Source organism: Tupaia chinensis, unplaced genomic scaffold, assembly GCF_000334495.1.
Source record: "Tupaia chinensis unplaced genomic scaffold, TupChi_1.0 Scaffold143836_2, whole genome shotgun sequence".
Taxonomy (NCBI): domain Eukaryota; kingdom Metazoa; phylum Chordata; class Mammalia; order Scandentia; family Tupaiidae; genus Tupaia; species Tupaia belangeri.
The window spans coordinates 613,876-637,878 of record NW_006203687.1 but is presented as its reverse complement, the minus strand read 5'-3'; the positions used below and the strand labels follow the sequence as shown (position 1 = coordinate 637,878).

The following is a 24,003-nucleotide window of genomic DNA, read 5'->3' as shown; positions in this document are numbered from 1 at the left end:
CGTGCGCTCACCAGACAGAGAGAGACAGAAAGACAGAAAGCAAGAAATCACCCCAGGGGAGATGGCCATGCCACAATCCCTTCTCCTTCATTCTCCTCTCGGGCTCTTCGGCACGCACACACACGTGCCTGGTGAGAGTTTTAAGCCACCAGGTCCAGGACGCGAACCGCAGTCAACTACGTGGGAGTCCAGTGACATAGCCATTACGCTAACTGCTGGTCCCAGTGACAGAATTCTTGACCAAAAATGTTTGAAAACCATTGTCTTAGAACTGTAGTTTCAGAGCCAGCAAGCAGGTGGCATGGTGGTTAAGGCAGTGGACACTCCCACATGGTTGATTATGGTTCAAGTCCCGGGCCTGGTGGCTTGCTTTCTCACTTTCCTTCTCTCTGTGTGTGTGTCTGTGTCTGGTCAAATGAAAATGATTGAATGAATACATAAAATTAAATAAATAATTCTTAAAAAAAAAAAAAAAGAATTGTGGTTTCAAAGTGTGGTCCCAGGACCTCTTGGGCTCCCAAGACCTTTGCAAGGCATCTGAATTAAAGCTATTTTCACAATAGGCAAATAAAGTCTTAGCTTTTGCATCACACTTATTCTCTTTGAAATGTATATTGAAGTCTTCCAGAGGCCACATGACATGTTATGTCACAGTCACAGTAGATTTGAGGGCAGAAGCACATGTGAACATTTGAATGTGTTCTACTGGGGCCTCCAGGTGTCATGGTGGTTAAGATGCTGGACTTCCACATGACTAACCGTGGTTTGAGTCCCAGACCTGGTGGCTTGCTTTCCTGGCTTTACCTCACTGTCCGTCTGGGACGTGTGAGGGCCTGTAGCAATAATAATAATAATAATAATAATAAGTACAATAAAATATTTTTTTTTAAAAATGTGTTTTGCTAAGCCAGACATGAAAAGGAGTCTTAAAACTATAAAACTCTACCAAACCTTCTTTCTGATTTATTTTAAAAATTTGTTTTGGAAAAGAGATATTTTGAATAAAAGATTATTTAAGTTAACATGTAATGGACTTACTGTTGTTTTAAAAGAAATTATCCTTTTTTCAGTTTAATTTTAATATGGTAAATACCCACTGAGCTATCTAGATACTGCATGGGTAGAATAGTGGGTGATAGCTAGAAGCCATACATTCCAAAGCTTTTAGGATCCTCAGGAATTTGTAAGAGCACTGTAAAGGGGTCTTGAGCCCCAAACCCTTGAGAATTGCTCTCCTTGGAGAAGGACAGGAAAGTTTTTCACTTTTGGTTTGTGCTCTTCCTTCTGTGTCTGCTCCAAACCATGCCAAAGCCTAGGGAGACATTTAACTGGCTTTTATGGGCTCCCCTAAGACCTTAATTCCAACTTAGAGCATTATTTCTATGGAAAAATCCATTTCAGAAATGGAGAAGCCACAGTTACTTACAGTTTTGGAACACAAGACTGGAGAGTGGAGACTGAGGTTATGTGCGGTCCTCCCAGCAGTTTGTCCTTGGCACTTAGTCTTAGGGGATCTTAAATAGGAAGAGCTACTGGGGGAATTCGGTTGAGATGGAAATAGAAAGGGAAACATCTGGGATATCCTGTTCATTCAATCTCAGACTTTCAGAGCAAAATATGAAAATCTGGTTTATTGTTCTCTCGGTTCAGAGGGTTTAGGACCCCAAATGGATTTCAGATTACTCTCCTGTCCATTGAGGTGCTTGTTTTTGCTTTCTTCTTCAACTCATTTTGGTAAAAGGTTGCATCCTTTAAAAAAAATGCAGGGACCAGCAAGATAGCATAATGGTTAAGTTGCTAGACTCCCACATGGCTGATAATGGTTTGAGTCCCAGACCCAGTAACTTAAAACTCATGCTGGGTGCATGTGCATATGTGCCCAAAATCCTGAGAAAAGAATGGAGGAGAAGGGATTGCAGTGTGGCCATTCCCCCTGGGGAATGATTTTTTGCTTTCTATCTCTCTGTCTGTCTCTCCAGCAAGCACACATGCCCTATAGCAAAAATAGTTTTTAAAAAATGTGTAGACTGATCTGGCAGAGAGTACAAGTACCAGCCAGGAAGCGGGGCACAGCCATTTGGGAAAACAGTCTGGTATTAACACATGGACTCGAGCTGGTTTCAGACATATACACAGGGACTTTAAAAAGGTCATGGAAAAATGGAATTAAAGTTTGAGTTTATTTTTGGAATCCATGCACAGTTTTTGCATAACACACATTTCCTGTGAACTGTTGGAAGACCCCATGTACATGAGTCACAAGCTCACACCTTCATGCGGGTCAGTCTGCAATGCTCTTCCAAGTCTCGGGCCTGTTTTTGCTGGGGCTTCCATTTTAAGTAGCTGAAAGAATTAGAAGACTTGATTTAAAAGCCTATTTGTTTTACTGTAAAGTGAATAATTGGATATTTAAAACCATCAGGGCGCCTAGAAGTTATTTACTATGAGAGCACCAATCCTTCTCCCTTTCAGAGGTTTCCAAGTGGGTGCCGTGTTTTGGTGGCAGAGTTGCCTGATGTCACGCTGTGAGCTTCCACAAAGCCATCTGGTCTGACCTTTGCAAGAACGAAGAAGGAAAACTTAGTGTAGTTTTTCATCACTTAAGAAAGTGACTTCAAACGAGCTCTGCCTTCAGCAGAGAGGGCGCAGGTGTGGCGCCGCGGGCCATGTGCGTCCGTGGGCCGTGTGCGTCCGTGGGCCAGCACCTTTATCCGTGGCCAGCCAGCTGTGCACTGCAGTCTTGCCTCTTCTCCAGCCCGAGTGGGACGGTCCTGTTTGTTTTTGATCATCTGTTAAAACGAGAGATGATTTTTATTTTAAAAGAAGCCCGAAAAAGGAAGCTGCAGATGGAGGCAAATGTGGTCTGTCTGTGCCTCTGGTGACCTCCTGCTGTCTGGTCACAGGCTTGCCAGGAATTGGGGGCACAGAGGTGAGAGCCAAGGCCCCTTTGGCCATGAGCACCAGACAGGCTCACCCTGGCATCTGCATCAGGCCCAGTGATCACCAGCAAGATCAGGGCCCAGCTGCTAAAGTGACCACGATAGCGCTCACTGTCACCCCTTCCTGCTGCACCCTTGAAAGAAAAGAGATTCCTAACATCAGGCTCCTAAGAGGGATGCGGAGTGGGAGTTACAACTGGAGGGCTCTGGGTTATTGAAGTTTTTGGTGCCGTCGTTTTAGGACGGGTTTGGGCGCGCCTGTTTCATTTCTCCTTGTATTCAGGCTTGCCCTCTTCCCCACAGGAGAAAGCTCCAGATGCAGGTGGGGCTGGCTAGTGGGGGAGTGCGACCCTGGTCCTGGTCTGGTGAACTGCTGAGAGGCCCTCGACCGGAGGGTGGTCTGACTTTTGAATTACCCTGTGCCTCCTTAAGTTATTTATAGTCAGTCCCGGGAGAAGGAAATTGCCAAGGCTAATCTACCGTGACTGCCTTGATTTTTAAAAAAGATGTCTGTTTCTTATGTGGCTTTTGGCAGTAACTGCATGTCCCAGTCCAATTTTTTTTTTTTTAAGTAGAGATGCTTATTCTTGTAGAATGCAGTAATTGCAGGTAAATGGGCAGAGTGTCCCCAAACCCACCTCCCCTCTGTGCACCTCATGCTCCCTGGTGGGGACCTGGTTGGTACGGTGTTGTCTCCTCTGGGCGCCAGCCAGGCCAGCAGGTGCACCGAGGTCTCTGTAGAGGACTGTGAGGTACGGGGGGCCGGAGGAGAGCTGGCAAGTGAGCGCCACACACCTGTGTGACAGTCCTGTTGCCGTCCGTTCGAGTTCGATATGGAGAAATCGTTCTCCGCGCTTCCTGGTGGATAAGGTCAGGAATGCAGCAGTGGGAGACCGGAAGGGGTCAAGGACTCTCTGGCCTGCAGGGCATCCAGCTCTGCAGTCTTCCGTTCTTCCCCCACACAGGCGGGGTGCTGCAGGACAGAAGTCTAAAATCGTGAAACTGCGGGAGAGTTTGACCCATTTCCTCCCCCCCCACCCCTTCTCTACTGCGGGACCTGGTGACAAGCAGGGGGGAGCTGTGTGGCTCTGCAGGCCCTGTTCCAGTAGCGGCCCAGGGTGGTGAGTTAGATGGCCACGCAGCGGGAGCAGCTCTGTCCTCGCTTGTGATAAGTGGGTGAGTTGTGTGTACCCCACCGTTCAAGAAGGTGGAGGCAGATGAGCCCTGCCAGGCCATTGGACTCTGGGGACACTGGGCAGGCTTCTTTGAGCCTGTCGGGGCGGGGGGGGTCCACTGACCAAGCTCCGACCTCCCAGAAGTAAATCAGGGGGGAGCCATCTCCCATGTGAGCTGGTCTCAGCAAGGTCACTTGGGTCCCCAGCCTTGACTTCCCTACCCGCAGGGAGCAGGCATCCCTCCTCTGGCTCCCAGAGATTCCTCACATCCCTGTCTGACACGTTTTTAAAAAATCCTTGCCAGAAGGTGTGTGCTTAGAGGAGAGAGACGAGAGAGAGAGAGAGAGAGCAGCCCACAGGGGGTAGCCATGCTACAATCCTTCCCGTTTTTTCTTTTGGGAATTTGGGCACACGTGTGCACACACACACGCACCCATACCAGGCATGTTTCTCAAGCTTCTGGGTCCAGGCGCGTCAGCCATGTGGGATCCTGCTGCCTGAACTACCACACCGCAGCCCAGCCCGCTTCTGGGTCCTGTGCATGTACGTCTTTCTTTCTTGGTTGTGAATATGGATAAAGATACTAGGTAGATAGCCAACCTACATTACATCCATTTTTATGTCAAAAGTAGTTTCCTGCCAGTACATTTAGGTTATTTGGCTTAACAAACACATTTTTAATGCAAGACTCAAACCCAAAAAAAAAAAAAAAAAAAAAACCGATTTTGATTTAGACGCAGAGGGAATCCGAGGGGAAGAAGGTGCAGGAGAGAGATGAGCAGAGAATCAAAATAAATTAGTTTTTCTCATTAGTAAATGCATGACTTTTCTCCACCCTGTTCATAATTTCTTAAAGTTCTTAGGAATTCATAGGAAGGTAAAGGATAGGGGCTTATTTACTAGATTTTATTTTTTCTGCTTGGATATGGGAATCGAGCAAGACACTAGCGCCCGCCCCCCATTATTATCTGTAAAATAAAATACTTTAAACCTTCAAAGCCAGGGAGTCTTGAAAGGCCTAGCTTGCCTGCATTGATACTGAGCAGAGCTAGTCGGACAAGAACACCATCTGTGACTGCGGGTGGGCTCCCTGGGCGTGAAGCTGCCACCCAGCAGCCGGGCCTCAGGGCTGACGGACTTGTTGAGAAGTTAGATATTGTTATACCACATAGAAGGATCTGAAAGAAAATCTCAAATATAACTCTAATTATAACATAACATAAATTTTTCAAAGACATAACTTGTTAGGGACCTGACCTAAGAACAAACTTTGTAACGAGCGCTATTTGTTTGAGTTGACTTAAAGGTAACAATTACTGCTACTAAGTTTCTTACAGTGTTTCAGTCCCCTGTCTCTATTGACCAGTGAACATCTGGTCCATAGGACTTAGCTGGCTCCTGATTGGAGCCTCACAAGTCAGATGTATTGCAAATGACATTCAGAAAACCAGGAATGAAATTGTCCAATATATGAACAAGTAATTTAGGCAAAGCAGATGTACATAAACTATAGTGTGTCTTTCTCCCTTTTTTGGGAGATATTTTTGCTGTTGAGTATGTGTGCTTGCCAGAGAGATAGAGAGAGAAAAAGGTGAGAAATCACCCTTTACGGGGGATGGCCACGCTGCAATCTTTTCTCTTCCATTCTACTCTAAGATCTTAGGCACGCATGCACATGACCTGGCGTGAGTTTTAAGCCACTGGGTCCCAGACTTGACTACATGAGAGTCCAGCAATGTAACTGCTCTGCCACCTGCTGGTCCCTATATAGTGTGCCTTTCTAAGGATTAAAATGTCACAGTATTCATCTTTCAACATGTTCTTTATATTGCTATTCACTTCTGTGCTTTGTGTTTTAAATTCCTATAGCAACTGTTTCCAACTTTATTTTTTAAATTTTTGCCAGAGGGCGCATGTGCTTGCTGGATAGAGACAGAGACAGAGGGAAAGTGAGAAAGCACTCCCCAGGAGACATGCTCATTCGCAATCCCTTCTCCATTTCCTCTTCCTTTCAGGACTTTCAGCACGAGTGCACATACATGTGCCTGGCTAGATGTGGGATTTGAACTCTGTAGTCGGCTACGTGGGATCTAGTTGCCTCAACCACTCCAACCTTTTCAAAATACTCTGGGACCTTTTCTGTCAAGGACTCATTTTTCATGGCAGTGATTGATCCAGTGTTTCAGTGATAAAAGTCACCTTTCAAATGGGTTTGTCTAATTAACCACAGGAGTATCTACATCTCTTTTGTAAGGAACAGAATGCATGTTTGCAAGGCATATTCATTTGTCCCTCAGACTTTGCTGCTCGATTACTTGTAATTAGGACCACTGTTTGGTCTCGTGTTTTATTTTGTTTTAGACTATAAGCTTCTTAAAATCAGGAACGTGCCATTTAAGGGGGAAATCTCTAGGGCTTAGGAGAGCTCTGTGTAAGTATGTCCTTTATACATGCCAAGTGATTAAAATACAATTCTACATTTTATCAGGGGACTGGCTGATAGAAAGTTTTGCTAAATTCTTTGTTGGTACTAAAATGATATCTTTCTAGTGAGTTTGATGAAGAAGTGCTTATTGAGGTAGAAATAAATTCTCAATCCTTTAGTTAAAAATTCTGGTGGTGCATTTTCTTTATATATTATTAGTTTGTCAGAAAAGTCATGATGCATTTTTGCATAGAAAAATGTAGAAAAAAACATGTCATGACTTTTCTGGTTACCCAATATATTAAAAAGGGTAAATGAATTAAAGAGAAGACTTCTGAAGTGGAAGCAGACCGACAGCATTTTAACTTGGTTGAATACATTAGGAGAGCTGACATTTATATGTGTGTGCACACAGTTTAATGATTCTAAATACTTGCGTTTTGATTTAGATGTAATTATTGGTCAGCCAGTTAATTAATAGCTTATTAAGACAGCCTTGAATTACATTACCCCAGGGAGGGAGAACTAGTCGACACAGTGCCTTAAAAGAGCTGAGATTGATGGGCACTTGTCAGGGCCCTGTGAAGCTGAGGAGGAGGTCCCCTGTGTGAGGACTGTGGCTTCAGTGACTTGTCTTCCCCCTTGTTAGGTCCCTCCCTGTCTACACAGACAGGTGGGATCAGTCATTTCGACTCAGATCGTGATTGTCTAGGGGAGGAAGGTGGTAAGGCTGCGGTACAAGATGCTCATGTGGAGAGAAACTGGAAAGAACCAAAATCTAAACCCAAATCTTTTTTTTTTTTTTTTTTGAGAGGTTTTTGCTACAGGGCACATATGCTCGGCCAGAGAAATAAAAAGTGAGAAATCATCCCCTGGAGGGATGGCCACGCCGCAATCCCTTCTCCTCCATTCTCCTATCGGGATCTTGGGCACGCACGCACACGCGTCCAGCGTGAGTTTAAGCCACCGGGTCCAGGACTTGAACCGTGGTCAACTACATGGGAGTTCAGAGACATGGCCATTACGCTAACTACTGGTCCCAAAACCCAAATCTTGATTCAATGCTGGGGATTCAGGCCCTTCGTGTTCTGGAAGTTTCGAGACTGGCTGGAAAGCTTCGGCTCAGCATACCACACAGTGTGTGTTCTGTGTCCTGTACCTCCATACTCACGGTCAGTGCTGAGGCCAGGCGTGGTGGCGGAGGTGGCGCAGATGTCTGGGTGTACTGGCTGTGAGAGGCGGCATGTCCAAAGGCTCAGCCCGCGCCCAGCCGATGCGGCAGTAAACCGTCCCGTCCGCATTGGGTAGGTTGCTTCCAGCTTGGTCCTGGGGGTCTGGAGACACAGTGTGGGCTGACATGGAAGGAAGAAAAATGTTCAGCCTTGAGGTGTATGAGGTGGACTCGGCTTGCTCATTCTGGCGTGCCTGGCTTGTTTGCAAAATCTTACAATGTAAACACTTCCGTGTCTCCTTAATTTCTTGGATAAATATGACTGACTGCAAAGAAGCGAGCTGTGAGGGTTGTATGCTTCCTACCTAGAACATTTTCCCCGAAGTCTTTCATTCCCTTTGCCTGTTGAGAGCCGGCGTGAATAGCCCCCCAGTGTTCATCTTCCAAAGCATGGCCTACCCTCCCCATCAGGGAGGCATTTTCCTCTTGTGGGGTGGTGGTGAGACATGGTGTTGGTCCTAACTTTTTAATGATATTGTAAAAGTTTCAGGGAAAACCCCTCCTTTGCAATGGAGAGTGGAAGGATGTAGATGTAATTTCTGTCCATACCTGACGCAGTGTGTGATGGAGCGCGAATGCACAGCCCCCGCCTTCACAAAGACGAGTTCGTGTAGCTCCCTGGAGCCCGTGTGAACTCTGTGCCTCGATGGGGACTGCTCAGAGCGCCAGATTGTAGACTGCCCGTAAATTTGCCAGCTGCCCGAAACACTGTGCTCCTCGAGGTGTAAGTAGCTGGGTACTGAGTCTGTCCTCTGTGCCATGCAGCAGGACCTGGCCCCTGCCCTGGGAGACAGGAGCAGGTATTTAGATGGTTACCATGCAGGGCGATCAGGCTTGGGATTCCCCGGAGTGCAGAATGGGGGTGTCTGACCCAGCGGCGAAGGACCTTTCTGGGGAGAAGGCTGGATGAGTTGGGAGCAATGTTGGGGGCATTCAGGGGCAGGCAGGGCATGTGTTACCTAATGGGGTTAGACTCTGGAGTAAGGCTAGAGACCTATCGGGGCTGAGCTGACTTTAAACCACAGGGACTTGGTGCCCTGCCAGGGAGTTGGACTTTGACTGCGTCGAGAAGCCAGTGAAGAATTCTAGGGGCATGAGGTGGTGAGTTCGTTTAGAAAGGTCATTCTGGAGAGTGCAGAATGGATTAGAGGGAGCTGTGAACATGGGCTGGGAGGATGCTGGAGTAGCCCAGGAGGAGACCGGCCCGTGGGGTAGGGTGCGTGGGAACGCTTCTGCCTAACTCTTCCATGCAAGTAAAGCATGCAGGAGAAGAGAGGAGGGCACAGAGAAGCCTCGGCTCCTGGGGCAGCCACGGAGCGGGTGGTTTGTGGGCCAGGACTGCTGGGACCACAGGTGGGGATCAGGTTGTGGGGGATGGACGAGCTCGGCTGGGCATTCGGGGTGCCGACGGCTGGCTCGCGGGCTGCAGGCGCCCTCTTCTTGATGCCCCTTTGTTCCAGGTGAACAGCGTCCTGCCTGTCAGTCACTCCCCCCCATGCCTTCCCTTTGTTCTGTCCCCTGAATGTTTCACGTTGAGTTTTTCTGCCGCTTTGCTCTGCTTGGAGTGCCCTGTCCTCCTGGGCTCCTCACAGACTCCCTCTGCCGCACTCCAGAGCCACCCTTCATCTGAGTGAGCATCTCCTGCCACTTCGTCTCTGGACCTGTTTGTTTTTGTATTGTCTATACCACAGATCTGACCACACACATGTTGCCTTCGAGTTGCACAATGGCTCTGGAGTACACCTCGTGTGCTAATGCTCCCCCCATACACACATGTGGGCTCGTGTGTGTGCACCAAGAGGGGTCTCTACGTCACTAGTTTATACCACTTCATAGTCAAAAGCCTGTCTGCTCCCCTGTCCCTTAGACAACAGTCAAAAAGATACTCATAGAAAGGAGAAGGAGTAGAAGCATAGCTTTGTCGAATATGGTGGCACTCTGCGTTTTAAAAATGTAAGTGGCCATAGAGGTTTTTCTTGCTTGATAAAGGGCGAGGGTACTAAAGCGTGGGAAATGTTTGAGTGGCAATTGGGCAGGATTTCCTTAGCAGCCTGCCTTGTTCCTTATGTCAAGGCATTGGATACAGTGGTCGGAGTGACTCCGGAGTTATATCAGTGATTTCCCGATACAAACGACAGGTTTCCAGAGAGACTCCTCATGTCAGGCAAGTCTTTGGAGTACCTGGTCAGCATCATAGAACCACATGCATGCACACACCTGTATACACATGCAGGTGTGATGTATGTATGTAGATTGGGGTGAGGCAACAGGAGTCTCATAGTACAGCCTGGAGAGCTTCCTCACACACCTGGCCAAGTGCAGCACACTGACCTACGCCCCCTGTACCGCGGCAGCAGGCACACAGCAGTCTGAGGTGGCCCCCTGCCTCTGCGGAGCTCTCGGCCCCTGGGGAGACCCAGATGAATGGCACAGCTGGGCGCGGGGTTCTTTTTGATTTTTGAGGTTGTAAGAAGGTAGAACCCCATTCGATAAAACTTACTTTTTTGACTCCTGAAATACTGTCTTCTGTTGGTCTGTCGGTTATGCTTTGCAATTAACTGCCAGTGCAGATTAGTAGATAATTAAAACATCATGCCTTAAAAATTCTACAGATTGTTCCATTTACATTAAGATATCTGTAATAGTTTGAAAATATTTGCATTATTATTATTTGGGGGGGATTTTGGCTTGTCCTTTCTGCTCCAGTTAATTCTTTTAACTCCCTTGAGTGAGTCAGACTTACACAGCTTTTTCATTAAATGTGTGATGTTATAAATTGTTGTTCCTAAACTGAGGGATAAATTTGCAAGTCTGACAGTTATTATAACCAGAAAAGTTGTAAGTAACTAGGAAACCCATCCATATTCTTGTGCGGTGGTCCATATTCTTGCTATGAGTCCTTAATTCGTTTTATATGTATTTTATAAATATGGATTATAATTATATAGTTACATAAAAATGATTGTATTATGTTCTGTTTTTTTAATAAATATATTATTAAAAATACCTTTGATGTATAACCTTGTTTTAACATGTTCAAAGAGGAGCCAAGCTGGTTCCGATACCTCCTTCCTACGTCACTGGTCAAGATGCCTGCATAACTGAAACCCTTGGCAGCGCAAACAGGGTTCCGCCTCACTGACGCTCCGCGCTCCCAGCGAATCCTGCAGGCCTGCGGGCTCTGCAGTGAAGTGGCCTGCTTGGAGGGTGACGTCACCGTCCTCGGCACATGCGCATGCGCAGGAGGGCGGTGCCGGCCCCACTGATGCAGAGATTTATCACCCTGCTCTTTGTGCTCGGGGGTGCGCACTGGCACGAAGTTTCCCCTAAATTAACCGATGAGAGAAATTTGATAATTACCACCAGACTGGGTACTAATAGGACGCCCCAGCTTGCGGTTTAATGTCCTTTCTGTTGTTTCTAAATACTGCCTTATTTATTAACACGTTTTCCTTACCACTACAAGCCTGTGTTTTTGTAAGTACAGGCTTTTGTAACCTAGCGTGTGCCACAGTTTTATCATTTAGTGCATACCAAAATGGAGTATGCAGACCTCCCTCCGAAAATGAACGAGGAAGGCGGTTTGTCTAGGAGCCGGCTGCTTTTAAGGTCAAGCTGACAATCCAGACCAAGCTCTGGTTCATCTTGTTCTGCTCAAATGATCAGAAAATAAATCCCTTTTTTTCTTAACACTGGTTTTACTTGAAAATCTTTTTGACTAATTTAAGGATTATGTAAAATTTAAATTACTGGTTCCTGCCAGTGTAGTGGAAGAAATACAGTATAAAATATTAACTTGCGTTTTAGTTAAAATTTTAAACATGAGTTTCATTTTTGAAGCCATTTGAATCATTTAATCTTACTCTGCCACCCCTTGGCACTTAGGAAAAAAAAAAAATACGGTTGGGTTAATGAGGTACATAAAAGCTTTTCCATGTTGTGAAAGTCTTTCATGGTGCTTTTTTCTTTTCCAATAATAAAAAGAGAGAGTGTGTGTGTGTGTGTGTGGGGGGGTGTTCTTTTCTCTTGGTCATTTTAAAATCTAATGCCTCAGAAGTGAGCGAGCATCTGGTCATCAGTGACTCAGAGAGACGTTTGTCACCGTAACCCCACAGCTCCTCTTTGCAATCTCTCAGGATAAAATGAGTAGTCGATTTGGACAGGGTCGGGGGTTCGAGAGTTGAAGTTCCGGACCATTGATTCAACTAAAAGATTTTCCATTGGTGGATAATTTAAGGACTATTTACTCTTAGGGCAAAAAGTTAATTTTCCTTCTTAGAAATAGAAATCAGACTAAGATTGAAAGCTAAACTATACCAAGCTTATATGTAACAAAACTAAAATAAATGCTAGAGAACATTGGGGCACCTGAATTTGGGGCTCCAGGGGCAACAAGTTAAAGAAGTTCATTCATTCATTCATTCATTCATTCATTCGTTCCTCTCTCTGCTCAGCCCACCCACATGTATTAAGCACCCTGTGCCTGGCCCTGTCCTAGGCATCTGGATTATAGCAGGGAAGAAAGTGGACCCACCCTCTGGCAAATTGGCTGCTCTGAAGAAAGGGAGAGCGTAACCCCACAGCTCCTCTTTGCAATCTCTCAGGATAAAATGAGTAGTCGATTTGGACAGGGTCGGGGGTTCGAGAGTTGAAGTTCCGGACCATTGATTCAACTAAAAGATTTTCCATTGGTGGATAATTTAAGGACTATTTACTCTTAGGGCAAAAAGTTAATTTTCCTTCTTAGAAATAGAAATCAGACTAAGATTGAAAGCTAAACTATACCAAGCTTATATGTAACAAAACTAAAATAAATGCTAGAGAACATTGGGGCACCTGAATTTGGGGCTCCAGGGGCAACAAGTTAAAGAAGTTCATTCATTCATTCATTCATTCATTCGTTCCTCTCTCTGCTCAGCCCACCCACATGTATTAAGCACCCTGTGCCTGGCCCTGTCCTAGGCATCTGGATTATAGCAGGGAAGAAAGTGGACCCACCCTCTGGCAAATTGGCTGCTCTGAAGAAAGGGAGAGGAAAAACTGACTGCTTGATGGGCTGTGTAGTGTTTACATTTTAAGAAATAGAAGTGATTTGGGAGCCTGGGTTTAACATTTATCCTCAGATTCATGAGGTACTGAAGCAAATAGCAATTTGAAAGGTGGCAGAATCAGTTTTAGCAACTCACATCATGCTACACCTTAGCGCTGAAATGTTTTTAAATGCATATATTGAAACTTGTAAATATTCTAATTTGTTTTAGGGAAAGGTCTTTTCTTTCTGTGTGACTTGAAACTAGAGCACTAAGCAGCACTACCTGCACATTTATATTTAGTTAACAACTATAAAAACTGATTTTTAACCCAAGGCCATTTTCCCCAGTAGCATTCGGCAGATCTAGCACAAAGATCTGAGCATGGCTGCAGACATTATCCTGTGTGTGTTTTGCACGTGCTCACATAGACTCGGTTCACAGTTGTGGTTGCTGCCTGCCTCTAAGACTCCCTTGGGAAACATCTTCTACAGCTGTGAATAAGCATCCACTGAGTCCATCGTGTGCTGGTTTACTGTCCCCTGAAGCTGGCATTGCATTAAGCTCCACACTGGCCCAGGATCAGCAGGTGATGTGGTTAAAGTGCTGGATTCCCATATAGTTGACTGTGGTTTGAGCCCTGAACCCGGCAACTTGAAAATCATGTTGGGCACATGCACATATCAATGCCTAAAATCCTGAGAGGAGAATGGAGAAGAAGGGATTATAGCATGGCCATCCCCCGTGGGGGGGTGATTTCTCACTTTCTTTTTCCCTCTCTCCCTCTTTGTTTTTCTGTCTCTGGCAAGCCCATGCACCCTATGGCAGAACCTATTTTAAAAAAATAATAAATCCACATTGGCTTCTTCAGCTCAGAGAGTGAAATGTATTTTCAGTTGTAAGTTGAAACTACACGGAATGCAGTTTGCCCTTTTGCACATTTTATGGTCTCTGTGTAGTTTAAAAATCATGTCATTCAAAACATGACTATAACTCAGTGTTCCCCGATTCTGCCCATTTACCTCTCTGTTAGTTATCTCCTTTAAAGGTGCTCTTCTTTTTTTGCCCTCTCTCTCCATCCTCTTCTAATTGTACCTAAGTTCTCTTTTCAGCACCCCTACCCTGCCCTTCCATGTGGCGTTGACTAACGCCTTGGTGGCAATTAGAAGTGAAAGTGTTGCTGACTCCTGGTCTGTGGCACAAAGACGAGGTTTGGCATGTCAGAGCTTTTCTCCAAGGAGGAATTTGCTGTCCCTTAACCTCTCTGTAACTGGGGAAGAGTGTGTGCACCAGCCAACAGTTACTGAGTGTAGCAAACGTTTGCTGCTGTTCTAGGAAGTTCGGGAACCACAGCTGGATCCTTTGGCGCACAAATAAAAAAAGCTTTAGGAGTTGAACTTTATCTGCTGTGTAATCTAGAATATCTGGAATAACACAGAAAGCATTTATTTTTAATTTAAAATTTTTTTATAGCCACCCACTCTGTTTTCATAAATAGCTCCGCAGGGCATGGAACAGAACTCACCTTTTTGATCTGAGGAACTTTCATGGTTGGGTTCTTCCTGTTTTTTTTTTAATTCAAAGTTTCATGATATATTTAATCTAGTTTTAGTATTTATATATACTTCCTGAGTCCTTTGCTTATTGGGTGTGACTTTTAAAAATGGAAATAAGGGCCAGCCAGTGGCATGGAGGTTGGGACAACTAGATCCCAAAGGGTAGACTTTGAGGTTCAAGTCCCATACCTGAAGGCTTGAAAAAATGTGCCAGGTATGTGTGTGTGCATACCCAAAATCCTGGTAAGAGAATTGGGGAGAAGGGGTTGTAGGGAATCATCCCCCAGGGGGGTATGTGTTCTCTCTCTCTCTCTCTCTCTCTCTCTCTCTCTGTCTTTCTCTGGTGAGCACAAATACTCTAGAGCAAGCTTCAAAAAAATGTAAACAAGATGTAAAACAATACTTGGTGACCAGTGTAATACCCATGAATACAGTTTATTTCTTTGGTTAGTTTTATGTTTCTGTTTTTTATTTCCTTTTCCACTTTAGGAGGTTTATTTTTTTTTCCCACTTTAAGAGTTCTAATTGACAATGTAAATAATAGGTCTTTCTCTGTAACGTTCAACAAAAATGTGGCAGTAGAACCAGTTAGAACTTGTATTCTAACATTTGGACATGTACGTATAATCACAAAAATGCAACAGTTTTCCCCCAATTGATCATTGACTCATGTGCCTTCCCTCATCTGGAGAGTCTGAGTTCTGCTTAATCTGTGGACGAGGCGGGGATTGAGGAACTGATAGGCTACCGGAAACTAGAGGTGAGAGAAACTCAAGAAGCTACAGTAAGGTCACAGGGAAGGAGTCTGTGTCTCACAGTGGGCATAGGAAATTGGGATTTCCATTCGAAGTTTCGTTTTCTGCATCCTATTTTCAAACTAGTGTGGTACTCTTTTAGCAGGGTGGCCTGCAGTATGTCAGATCTGAGTTCCACCACCTCCTCCACTGTGGGTATCAGTAAATAGTATGATTCACAAAGTCGGCAATAATTGTCACACGCACTCCGGAATGATGAGCGCTGTCACAGTTTGCTGTCAGGGTATCAGCGCCAAGATATGATGTTTTTGATGAGTTTTGTGCCTTGTGTATGTAGGAGTCCAGGACCGGGGTTGATGGTGACAGTTCTCTGAGGGTACGGTGTGTGAGAATGGTAGAAAACATGCATTTCCCGAGATCAGCAGATGGCGTAACAGTTACATTGCTGGACTCCCACGTAGTCGACCACAGTTCAGGTCCCGGACCCAGCAGCTTGAAACTCACACTGGGCACCTGTGTGTACATGCCCAAGATCCTGAGAGAAGACAGAAGGGATTGTGGCGTGGCCACCCCTTTGCGGGGGGGGGGGTCCCGGACCCAGCAGCTTGAAACTCACACTGGGCACCTGTGCATACATGCCCAAGATCCTGAGAGAAGACTGAGAAGGGATTGTGGCGTGGCCACCCCTTTGGGGGGGGGGGTGATATCTTGTTGTTTGTCTCTCCGGCGAGAGCATGCACCCTATAGCAAAAATCTCTCTAATCTCACATCTGAGTAGTGGGAGGGGGATCTTCTTTTCAGGTTCGTGTAGGTTGGGATCTATAGGCGAAGTGGAATCCTTCCTAGTATGCCTAACAGGACATCTGCCGGGATCCCCTGGCACGATATGCTGCTTGTAACACTTGGATGACGTGCCACGCTTGTAGACGTCCGTGACTTTGTTTCACGGCCCCTGAGGGGTGTTATTCCCCTTTGCATTTGTCCCATCGCCCTCCTGTCCACCTTGGATGGAGTGAGGATGGACTCTGTCTTTGTTGATATATTCGGTGTATCCCATAAGAGTCCTGAAGGGAGCTGAGAATGAAATTGCAGAACTCTTGGCTCAGCTGTTTTGCCTTTCATAAACGGGCACTGTTTTACACGTTGGTGGTTGCCAGCACACAGCTCGGTGCCTTGGAAGGGAAAGTGGCATGGCGATCCGGAGGCCTGAGCTCTGTGTCCAGCCCACCTAGACTGGCTGTGTTATGTCACTCAGTCTCCCAGCGACCGCTAGGTCCCCAGCAGGATGTACTCCACAGAGGCTGCTGTGATCATCAGAATCATAGCTAATCCCCTCGGATTGGTTCTTGGTAGATGAACAAGTATTCTATGGACAGAAGAAATTTACTTAAAACCAGTTACACCATAATTTATTCATCGTTCAAATGATGTGCTGTAGAGACCAGATTCTGATACTGTTCAGATTGCTGTTGGTTTGCTCGCTTTTAGCAGGCAATGAATTTGTCCAGACCACATATTTACCGACTTTCTCTTGAGCAGTGGGTAGTGACTCTCACCTCAGTTCAGGTCTTCAATCCTGAGCAAGGCTGTTTGGGGCTTAGGCTGTGTATGTGAGTCTCAAGGGACAGCCAGAAATTTGGGTCAAGTTGATTCTCAGACTTTGGGGCTCCCCTTGTCCTTTCTGAGATTTCTCCTGTGCAGTTTGGCTGCCGAGGTAGCCCCGAGCCAGTCCGGGTTTTGATTCCACAGGTTCACGTGGTTTAGACTGGGCCTGCCCTTAGGCTTACAGTCTCAATAACAGGACACACACCCAGTGCTATACCTTTTCCTCCAGCCTGTCTCCCTGCTTTTCGTCACTCCCCAATGCTTTGAGAGAGTGACTTGTTATAGATGTTACTTGGGACAGGACTGATCCAGCGGGAAGGACCCGGCACACCGGACAGTGTCTGTTCCTTTACTTCTAGTACGTTCCTTGCTTTCTGATTCCAAGCCCACGTCTTGCATGGATTGTGTTAGTGTCAGCATTTTGGGTGTTTTTCATGTCCTGTTTTGACAGAAACAGGAAAATAACAAAGGGGCAGGGGTCTTTTTTTTTTTTTTTCCCTAGATGTTATTCTGCTCACGGTCTAGTTACTAGTTCTGATGAACATCCCTAGCTTACTTGTTAGAGACCTCCAAGAGGAATTTCCTGAGGTTCTGTTATGAGCATGAATATTTTTGACCCCAAATTCCCAGGTAGGCATTTGTCCTGTTGAGCCAGGTTGGACATGCTTGGACCACAAGTCGTGCTTTAGCTTTGATGGGTGTTGAGTTGTCCCGCATCGCCTGCTGCGTGCCATCTTTCCACTCTATGCCACTTGGCCCTCTGAGATATGGGGGGTAGGTGTGGGGGGTGTGGATTTCAGTGAGAAGAGAGACCGTGGCCACCTTTGAAGCCAAGCGGCACCTGGTCCTCTTACCGTATTAGCCGTTGACATTCCTCCAGGGGGCATGACCCAGAAAGCCTGGAAGGAGAGAGCCAAGAGAGCGGTGGCCAGTCCAGCTATTTATAACCCCTTCTCTCCTGCCTGCCACTGTGTATTTTTAACCCGACCAATGTGTGCCGGGATGAGGTGTCGAGCTCCCCTTAGAGGTTTCAGTGTGCCACAAACAGCAGTTCCTTAAGAAGCAGATTTGCCGTTCTTGCCAGTGTCTAAATTAATATACAAGATTAAAGTGACGCTTTGGTAAACGATGTGGACTAATTTCACCCCCAGTGCTTTGGGGACCAAATCTTTGTCTCTATTAGAAATGGCCAGGCGCCTTTTGGGGACACCAGCCTCTGGGTCTGTGGGCATAGCGTCCTTTATCAGAGACTGTTCTTTTGGAAATTCAGTATTTTCATATGATGGTGTTTCACACGTGTCACTCAGGCAACCAGTGATTTTATTTTCTCCTTGTATATTTCAGGATTTCGGAAAAACGATGAAATGAAAGCTATGGATGTTTTGCCAATTTTGAAGGAAAAAGTTGCGTACCTTTCAGGTAAAGTCCGCTTTCTGATCTGCTTTATCCAGCTGCTCTGATGCAATGGCAGAGTAGTGTGTGAAACTAGCTTGTCTGACACACACGGAAAATGTTGGCGTTTTGATGGATTTAGAAAAAAAAAAAATTATCCCGTAAGAGGGGAAGACAGAGAGGTAGACCGAGGCTGGCACCCCCCAACAAAGTCTTCACATGACCCTTGAACCTACCCCACAGCTTGGCTGGCTGGATCATGGGCACACACCTCCATGCCCTGCAAACATGGGAGACCTGGAGGCACGAACTTTGGACCTTCCCATGTGGTCTCTGCATCTCAGAGCGCGGCAGCACCACCCGGCCGGCCCGCAGCAGATTTTTAACTGCTTTGTTCTCAGAGCATTTTCCTGAGAAATTAGTGCCCATTTTCTCCCAGCTGGGAGGCACGGCAGAAGTCAGTAGCATTGGTGATCAAATACGTTTATGTTTGTCATTCAACAAATAGGATTGTTTTGTCCCAATCAGGTAACTGATTTTTTTTTGGAGGGGAGAGAGATTGTTGCTATAGGGTGCTTGCGCACACCAGACTAACAGAGAGAGACAGAGAGACAGAAAGCGAGAAATCACCCCCCAGGGAAATGGCTATGCTGCAGTCCTTTCTCCTTCATTCTCCTCTCAAGATCTTTGGCACACACACATGTGTGAGTTTTAAGCCACCAGGTCTAGAACTCGAACCGCGGTTGACTACGTGGGAGTCCAGCAACAAAACCATTATGCAATCTCCTGGTCCCAGGTAACTGATTTTTAAAAAGTCAACGTTTAGAGTTGGCCCCATAACCTAGTGGTGAAGCGAGCCCAATCTCACATGGATGACTGCGGTTTGAATCCAGCCCCAGCAGGTTACACACCTGGTGTATGTGCGTGCATAAAGTCCTGACTAGATGGAGAAATGGAGAAGGAATTGTGGCCTGACCACACCCCACTGAGGGTGACTTTCTACCTATCCCTCTCTCTCTCTCTCTCTCTCTCTCTCTGTGTGTGTGTCTTTCTAGTGAGCACACTTGTTCTCTGCCAATAAAAAGAAGAAAAGAAAGACTTTAAAAGTCAACATTTCAGCAGAAGTGGTGGGAAAGTGACCTTATATAGAGTGTCCTATATTTCTTACTGCTGTTTCTTGGACTCTAGCTCTTTGCGAAGGAAAGGAAGCCACTTACCCTTGAGGTCTCCGTCTTTAGGACTCCCTGGTTTTAGAGTCCCTAGAGCTCTCTCTGTCACTGACCCTTGGGTCCCTGGGATCTCCCCCAGCTGAGCCCTCCTCTGCGTTCGTCCTAGAACCGGGCCTGGCCCTCCTGCCGTGGTGACGGGCTCTGCACCAATGTTGGACTTTAGAGCCCCTGACTGCCCCGACCTGAGCACATAGGCAGTCGTGGTCGGGCCTTTCCTGGGTGTCTCCTTGGGGTCACCCCTTACCTGAGCAGAAAGCCTTTGGGATTTATACCTCTTGGGCACAGTTCACTTGCTACAAAACGAACATCTGCGAGATGTGAACTGCTCCGTTTTACCAGGAAGTCAGGCTGTGGGCTGCCACGTGCTTCCAGGCAGTCTTCCTGGGCCTGTTTCCCTTGATAAATGTTTATCTTCCTCACCCTGGAATACTAGCTGGGATCTGACGTACCTCTTGAACACACTTTATTTTAATCTGTAACGCTGCTAGCTGTTTTCTTGTGTTTTGTGTGAATTAAATATATATAGACCCGCTGGTCTGTATGTGGGGTGCAGCTTCCTGAGGGGTTTTTGCTAACCTTGCTTTGCTTCATGTCCTTTCTTGGGCCCTGCTAAATACTGTTTGGTGATTCTCCAGAAGTAAGTCTAGTTCATATTGGGTTTGGAAGGTTAGTCAAAAAATGTAAGTACATGAGAAGATGTTTTAAATGATGGGAAATAAATGTAAAAAAACAAACAGAAAATTCCTGACACAGAGTTTGGAAAGTAACTGGTGTTGGCTCTTTTGTAATCATTAACTGACAAACTGCATAAATCCCAGCTTTGGGAACTCCTGATTTGGGTAGCTTACAGATAGATTTTTGAAAGTTAATATAAGTAAAAGGCTCTACTTATAAATATCCAAAGAAGGCTTAAAGAAAACCGATTGCTCATGTTTTTCAGTTTTGTCTTCTTTTTTTTTTTTTTTTTTTTTGAGAGGTTTTTATGCTAAAGGGTATGTGCGCTCGCCAGAAAGTGAGAAATCACCCCCCAGAGGGGATGGCCATGCCACAATCCCTTCTCCTCCATTCTCCTCTTGGGATCTTGGGCATGCACGCACATGTGCCTGGTGTGAGTTTAAGCTACCGGGTCCAGGACTCGAACCGTGTCGACTACATGGGAGTCCAGCAACATAGCCATTATGCCAACTGCTGGTCCCCAGTTTTGTCTTCTTAAAGCCTGGATCTGTGGGGCCAGCAAGTGGCATGGTGATTAAGGCTCTGGATTCCTACATGGTTGACTACAGTTCAAATCTCTGACCCAGCAGCTTGAAAATCATGCCGGGCATGTGCATGCATGCTCAGAATCCCAGCAGAATGGAGGAGAAGGGATTGAAGCATGACCGTTCTCCCTGGGGAGTGGTTTCTCACTTTCTCTCCCTGGGGAGTGGTTTCTCACTTTCTCTCCCTTTATCACTTGCCCTGTAGCAAAAATTTCTAAAAAAAAAAACAGAAGTGTACAACTCAGTGGATTTTAGAGTATTCACAAGGTTGAGCAGCCATCACCTCGTAATTCCAGTTCCATCTGGAATTCCATCTGGTGTAATTCCAGAACATTTCCTTTGCTTCCCAGAGAAGCCCACACCCATATTCCTGCCCTCATCCCTAGCAAGGATTCATCTACTTTCTGGTCTCACCTCAATTAAAAAAATACACAGGAATATTATGCTACCTTTGTATGCAAATGGATTTTGTAATTCAATTTAAGTAGAATAGCAGTGTTTTCTGAAAATGCAGGCCAAAACATCAGTGATGCTCAGAGATACTTATTAGGTCTACTTTCTTTAAAAGACTACTTTACTTTCTTTAAAAATTTTAATCCTGGGGCCAGCAGGCGGTGTGGTAGTTAAGGTGTTGGATTCCCACATGGTCAGCCACTGAGTCCCAGATCTGTCAGCTTGAAAAATCACACCGGGAACATGTGCGTGCATGCCCAAAACCCCCGGAGGAGAAAAGAGAAGGGATAGTGGTGTGGCCATTCCCTCTAGGGGTTGATTTCTCACTTTCCCTCTTTCTTTCTCTCTCTAGCAAATGCATGCGCCCTATGGCAAAAACCTTAAAAACAAAACAAAAAACTTTTTTATCTGGACATATTCGAATCTCCGAAAGGGAAGAAAATGCTGTAATTAATTTCCGTGAACCCATGGCTCAATCCAGCAGCCTTATTTCATCTATGCTTCTCTCCCCTGGATAAGTTTGAAGTAATCCTCAGACATCAATCTCCTTATTTACAAGTATTTACTATATATCTCTAAAAGATTAGCTTAAAAACTCCCACTATATTAATAGATCTAAAACTGCGGTGGTGCTTTTAATATCCTAAAAATAGCCTGCAATATTCACATTTTCCTGCTAGTCTCATCCCCCTTTTTTTTTTTTTTTAACAGATTGTACATGGTAATTTATTGAGATGTCTGGTAAGCGTCTTTTATCCATAGGCTCATCCTCTCTCTCACTGTTTGTGTCTTACCCTCTTAAGTCTGTTAGTTGAGGAAAATGAGTGTTTTCCCCTAGATCCTCTACATTCTCAGGTTTGCTGTTGCCTCTCTGGGTGGCATTTCAACATGTCTCCCTTCCCCTGTATTTCTTGTAAACCAGGGGTTACGTCTTGTCGTTGGATTAGATTTAGATTACTTTTTTTACAGGAAAAGAAGCAAAAGAGCTTAATGGATGGCATTGTGTAGTTCTACAGGGAGGTTTTTGGGAGAGTCTGGTTGTGTCTCTTGTATGATATGAAGCATTCATTAATGATCATGACTTAGATCTAGCGTTTTATTAGGTGCCAGAATAAGGGATATTCTAATTATATCCTTTCTTCTTCATTTATTGACTTGAGAAATTCCATCATCACTTTCTTGATTCCTCTGAGAGTACCACTTACACAGAAAAGGCAGGATATTTGAGATTCTTGTTCTTCTCCACTTTGTAGATTACTGAAAAATGAGATTTTTACAAAAATCATGTTAAACTAATGATTTTAAATATATTTGACATGTTTGGATTAACTGCACATTTTCCTCCTAAGGAGTTAGAATGTTCCCATCTTTGGCTAATGGCAGCCCCTTCCTATTGGTTTTCATATCCTTTGATGTTGTGTAGAAACCCAGAATCCGGGACCAGCAGCTGGTGTAATGGCTGTGTCGCTGGACTCCCATAGAGTTGACCATGGTTTGAGTCCTGGACCCAGTGGCTTAAAGTCACACCGGCTTGTGAGTGATCCCCCCTGGGGGGTGATTTCTCACTTTCCGTCTTTCTGGTGAGTGCATGTGCCCTATAGCAAAAACCTCTTCCAAAAAAAAAAAAAAAGAAAAGAAAAGAAAAAAGAAACCCAGAATCCCTGCTGCTGCTGAAACAGAGGTTGTGGGACCATGTATTCTATTTCTTGCTCTAGATCCTGGGGCCAGTCATTTCTCTAAAGGGCCCTGGTTCCTTCTAGTGGGGAGTGGACAGGTTGCTAGGGATGCTTGGTGTTGGTGGGTTAGTCACTGTTTCTGTGCCTCATTAGTGGGCAAATATATATGTATATTTCTAAGTAAGAAATGGCATCATGACATCCTATTAACATTTAAAGTTCAAATTTAAGATTGCAGGTCTTACTTTGAGTGTATGTCGTGTATCTTTTTTTTTTTCTTTAGCTCAATATCTTAGTTCCTACTCTCATCAACATAATTATTTTGTTGGTAATACTGATAATATTACCACAGTATGACTACCCAATGTAATTTTCCTTTTTGAGAGAGAGAGAGAGAGAGAGAGAGAAAGAGATTTGTTTGTAGGGGGCGTGTGGTTGCCAGAGAGATAGAAAGTGAGAAAACACCTCCTGGGGGGTGACCACACTGCAGTGCCTTCCCTTCCATTCTCCTCTCAGGATTTTGGGCATGCACATACATGCACCCGGAGTGAGTTTCAAGACGCCAGGTCCAGGACTTGAACCACATCAACCACAAAGGAGTCCAGCGTCTTAAGCATTATGCCACCTGCTGGCCCCTACCCAATGTAGTTTAATATTTTTGTCATTGTGTTTTTGCCCTAGGGTTATATGCCATGAGGAATACATAGTTTTATGACATATTTTAAGGTCACGTGAGGTAGTTCTCCTCAAGGGAGTGTGCTATCAACTTGAAAGTAAGGATTGTTTCATTTTGCTTTACATTTTTAAAGCCTTAATTTTGCCACAGTATTAAGTGTAGCTTGTACATCATTCCAGTGAGAAATCACCCCCCAGGGGGGATGGCCACGCCTCAATCCCTTCTCCTCCATTCTCTTCTGGGGATCTTGCACATGCACGCACACGCGCCCAGCGTGAGTTTAAGCCACTGGGTCTGGGACTCGAACAATGGTTGACTACATGGGAGTCCAATGACATACCCATTACGCCAACTACTGGTCCATAAAAATCAAATATCTCTTCTTGGTTTCTCCACCCTGTACTTTCCCTCCCCTGTAACTCCCCTCAAAATTTTTTGGTTTATTCTTTATGCTTTTAAAATATGAGTGATGTGTATCAATCTACTTACCTATTTTCATCTTTCTGCCCCCCAAACAGTAACATGCTATGTGCCCTTCATTGTTTTTCTTGTTTCTGTTCAGAGGATATCCTGGAAACTCGTATATAGCCACACACACTGGG

General features: G+C 45.3%; 1 protein-coding gene across 1 annotated transcript in view; it reads left to right on the top strand.

The window, feature by feature from the left end:
- Positions 1–24,003, top strand: part of TRIO (trio Rho guanine nucleotide exchange factor) — a 298,566-nt gene that overhangs the window by 26,992 nt on the left and 247,571 nt on the right. Inside the window, exon 2 of the mRNA XM_027767024.1 lies at positions 18,061–18,135. Coding sequence (XP_027622825.1) covers positions 18,081–18,135 — 55 coding nt within the window. The 5' untranslated portion in view covers positions 18,061–18,080. The remainder of the gene's footprint in view (positions 1–18,060; positions 18,136–24,003) is intronic.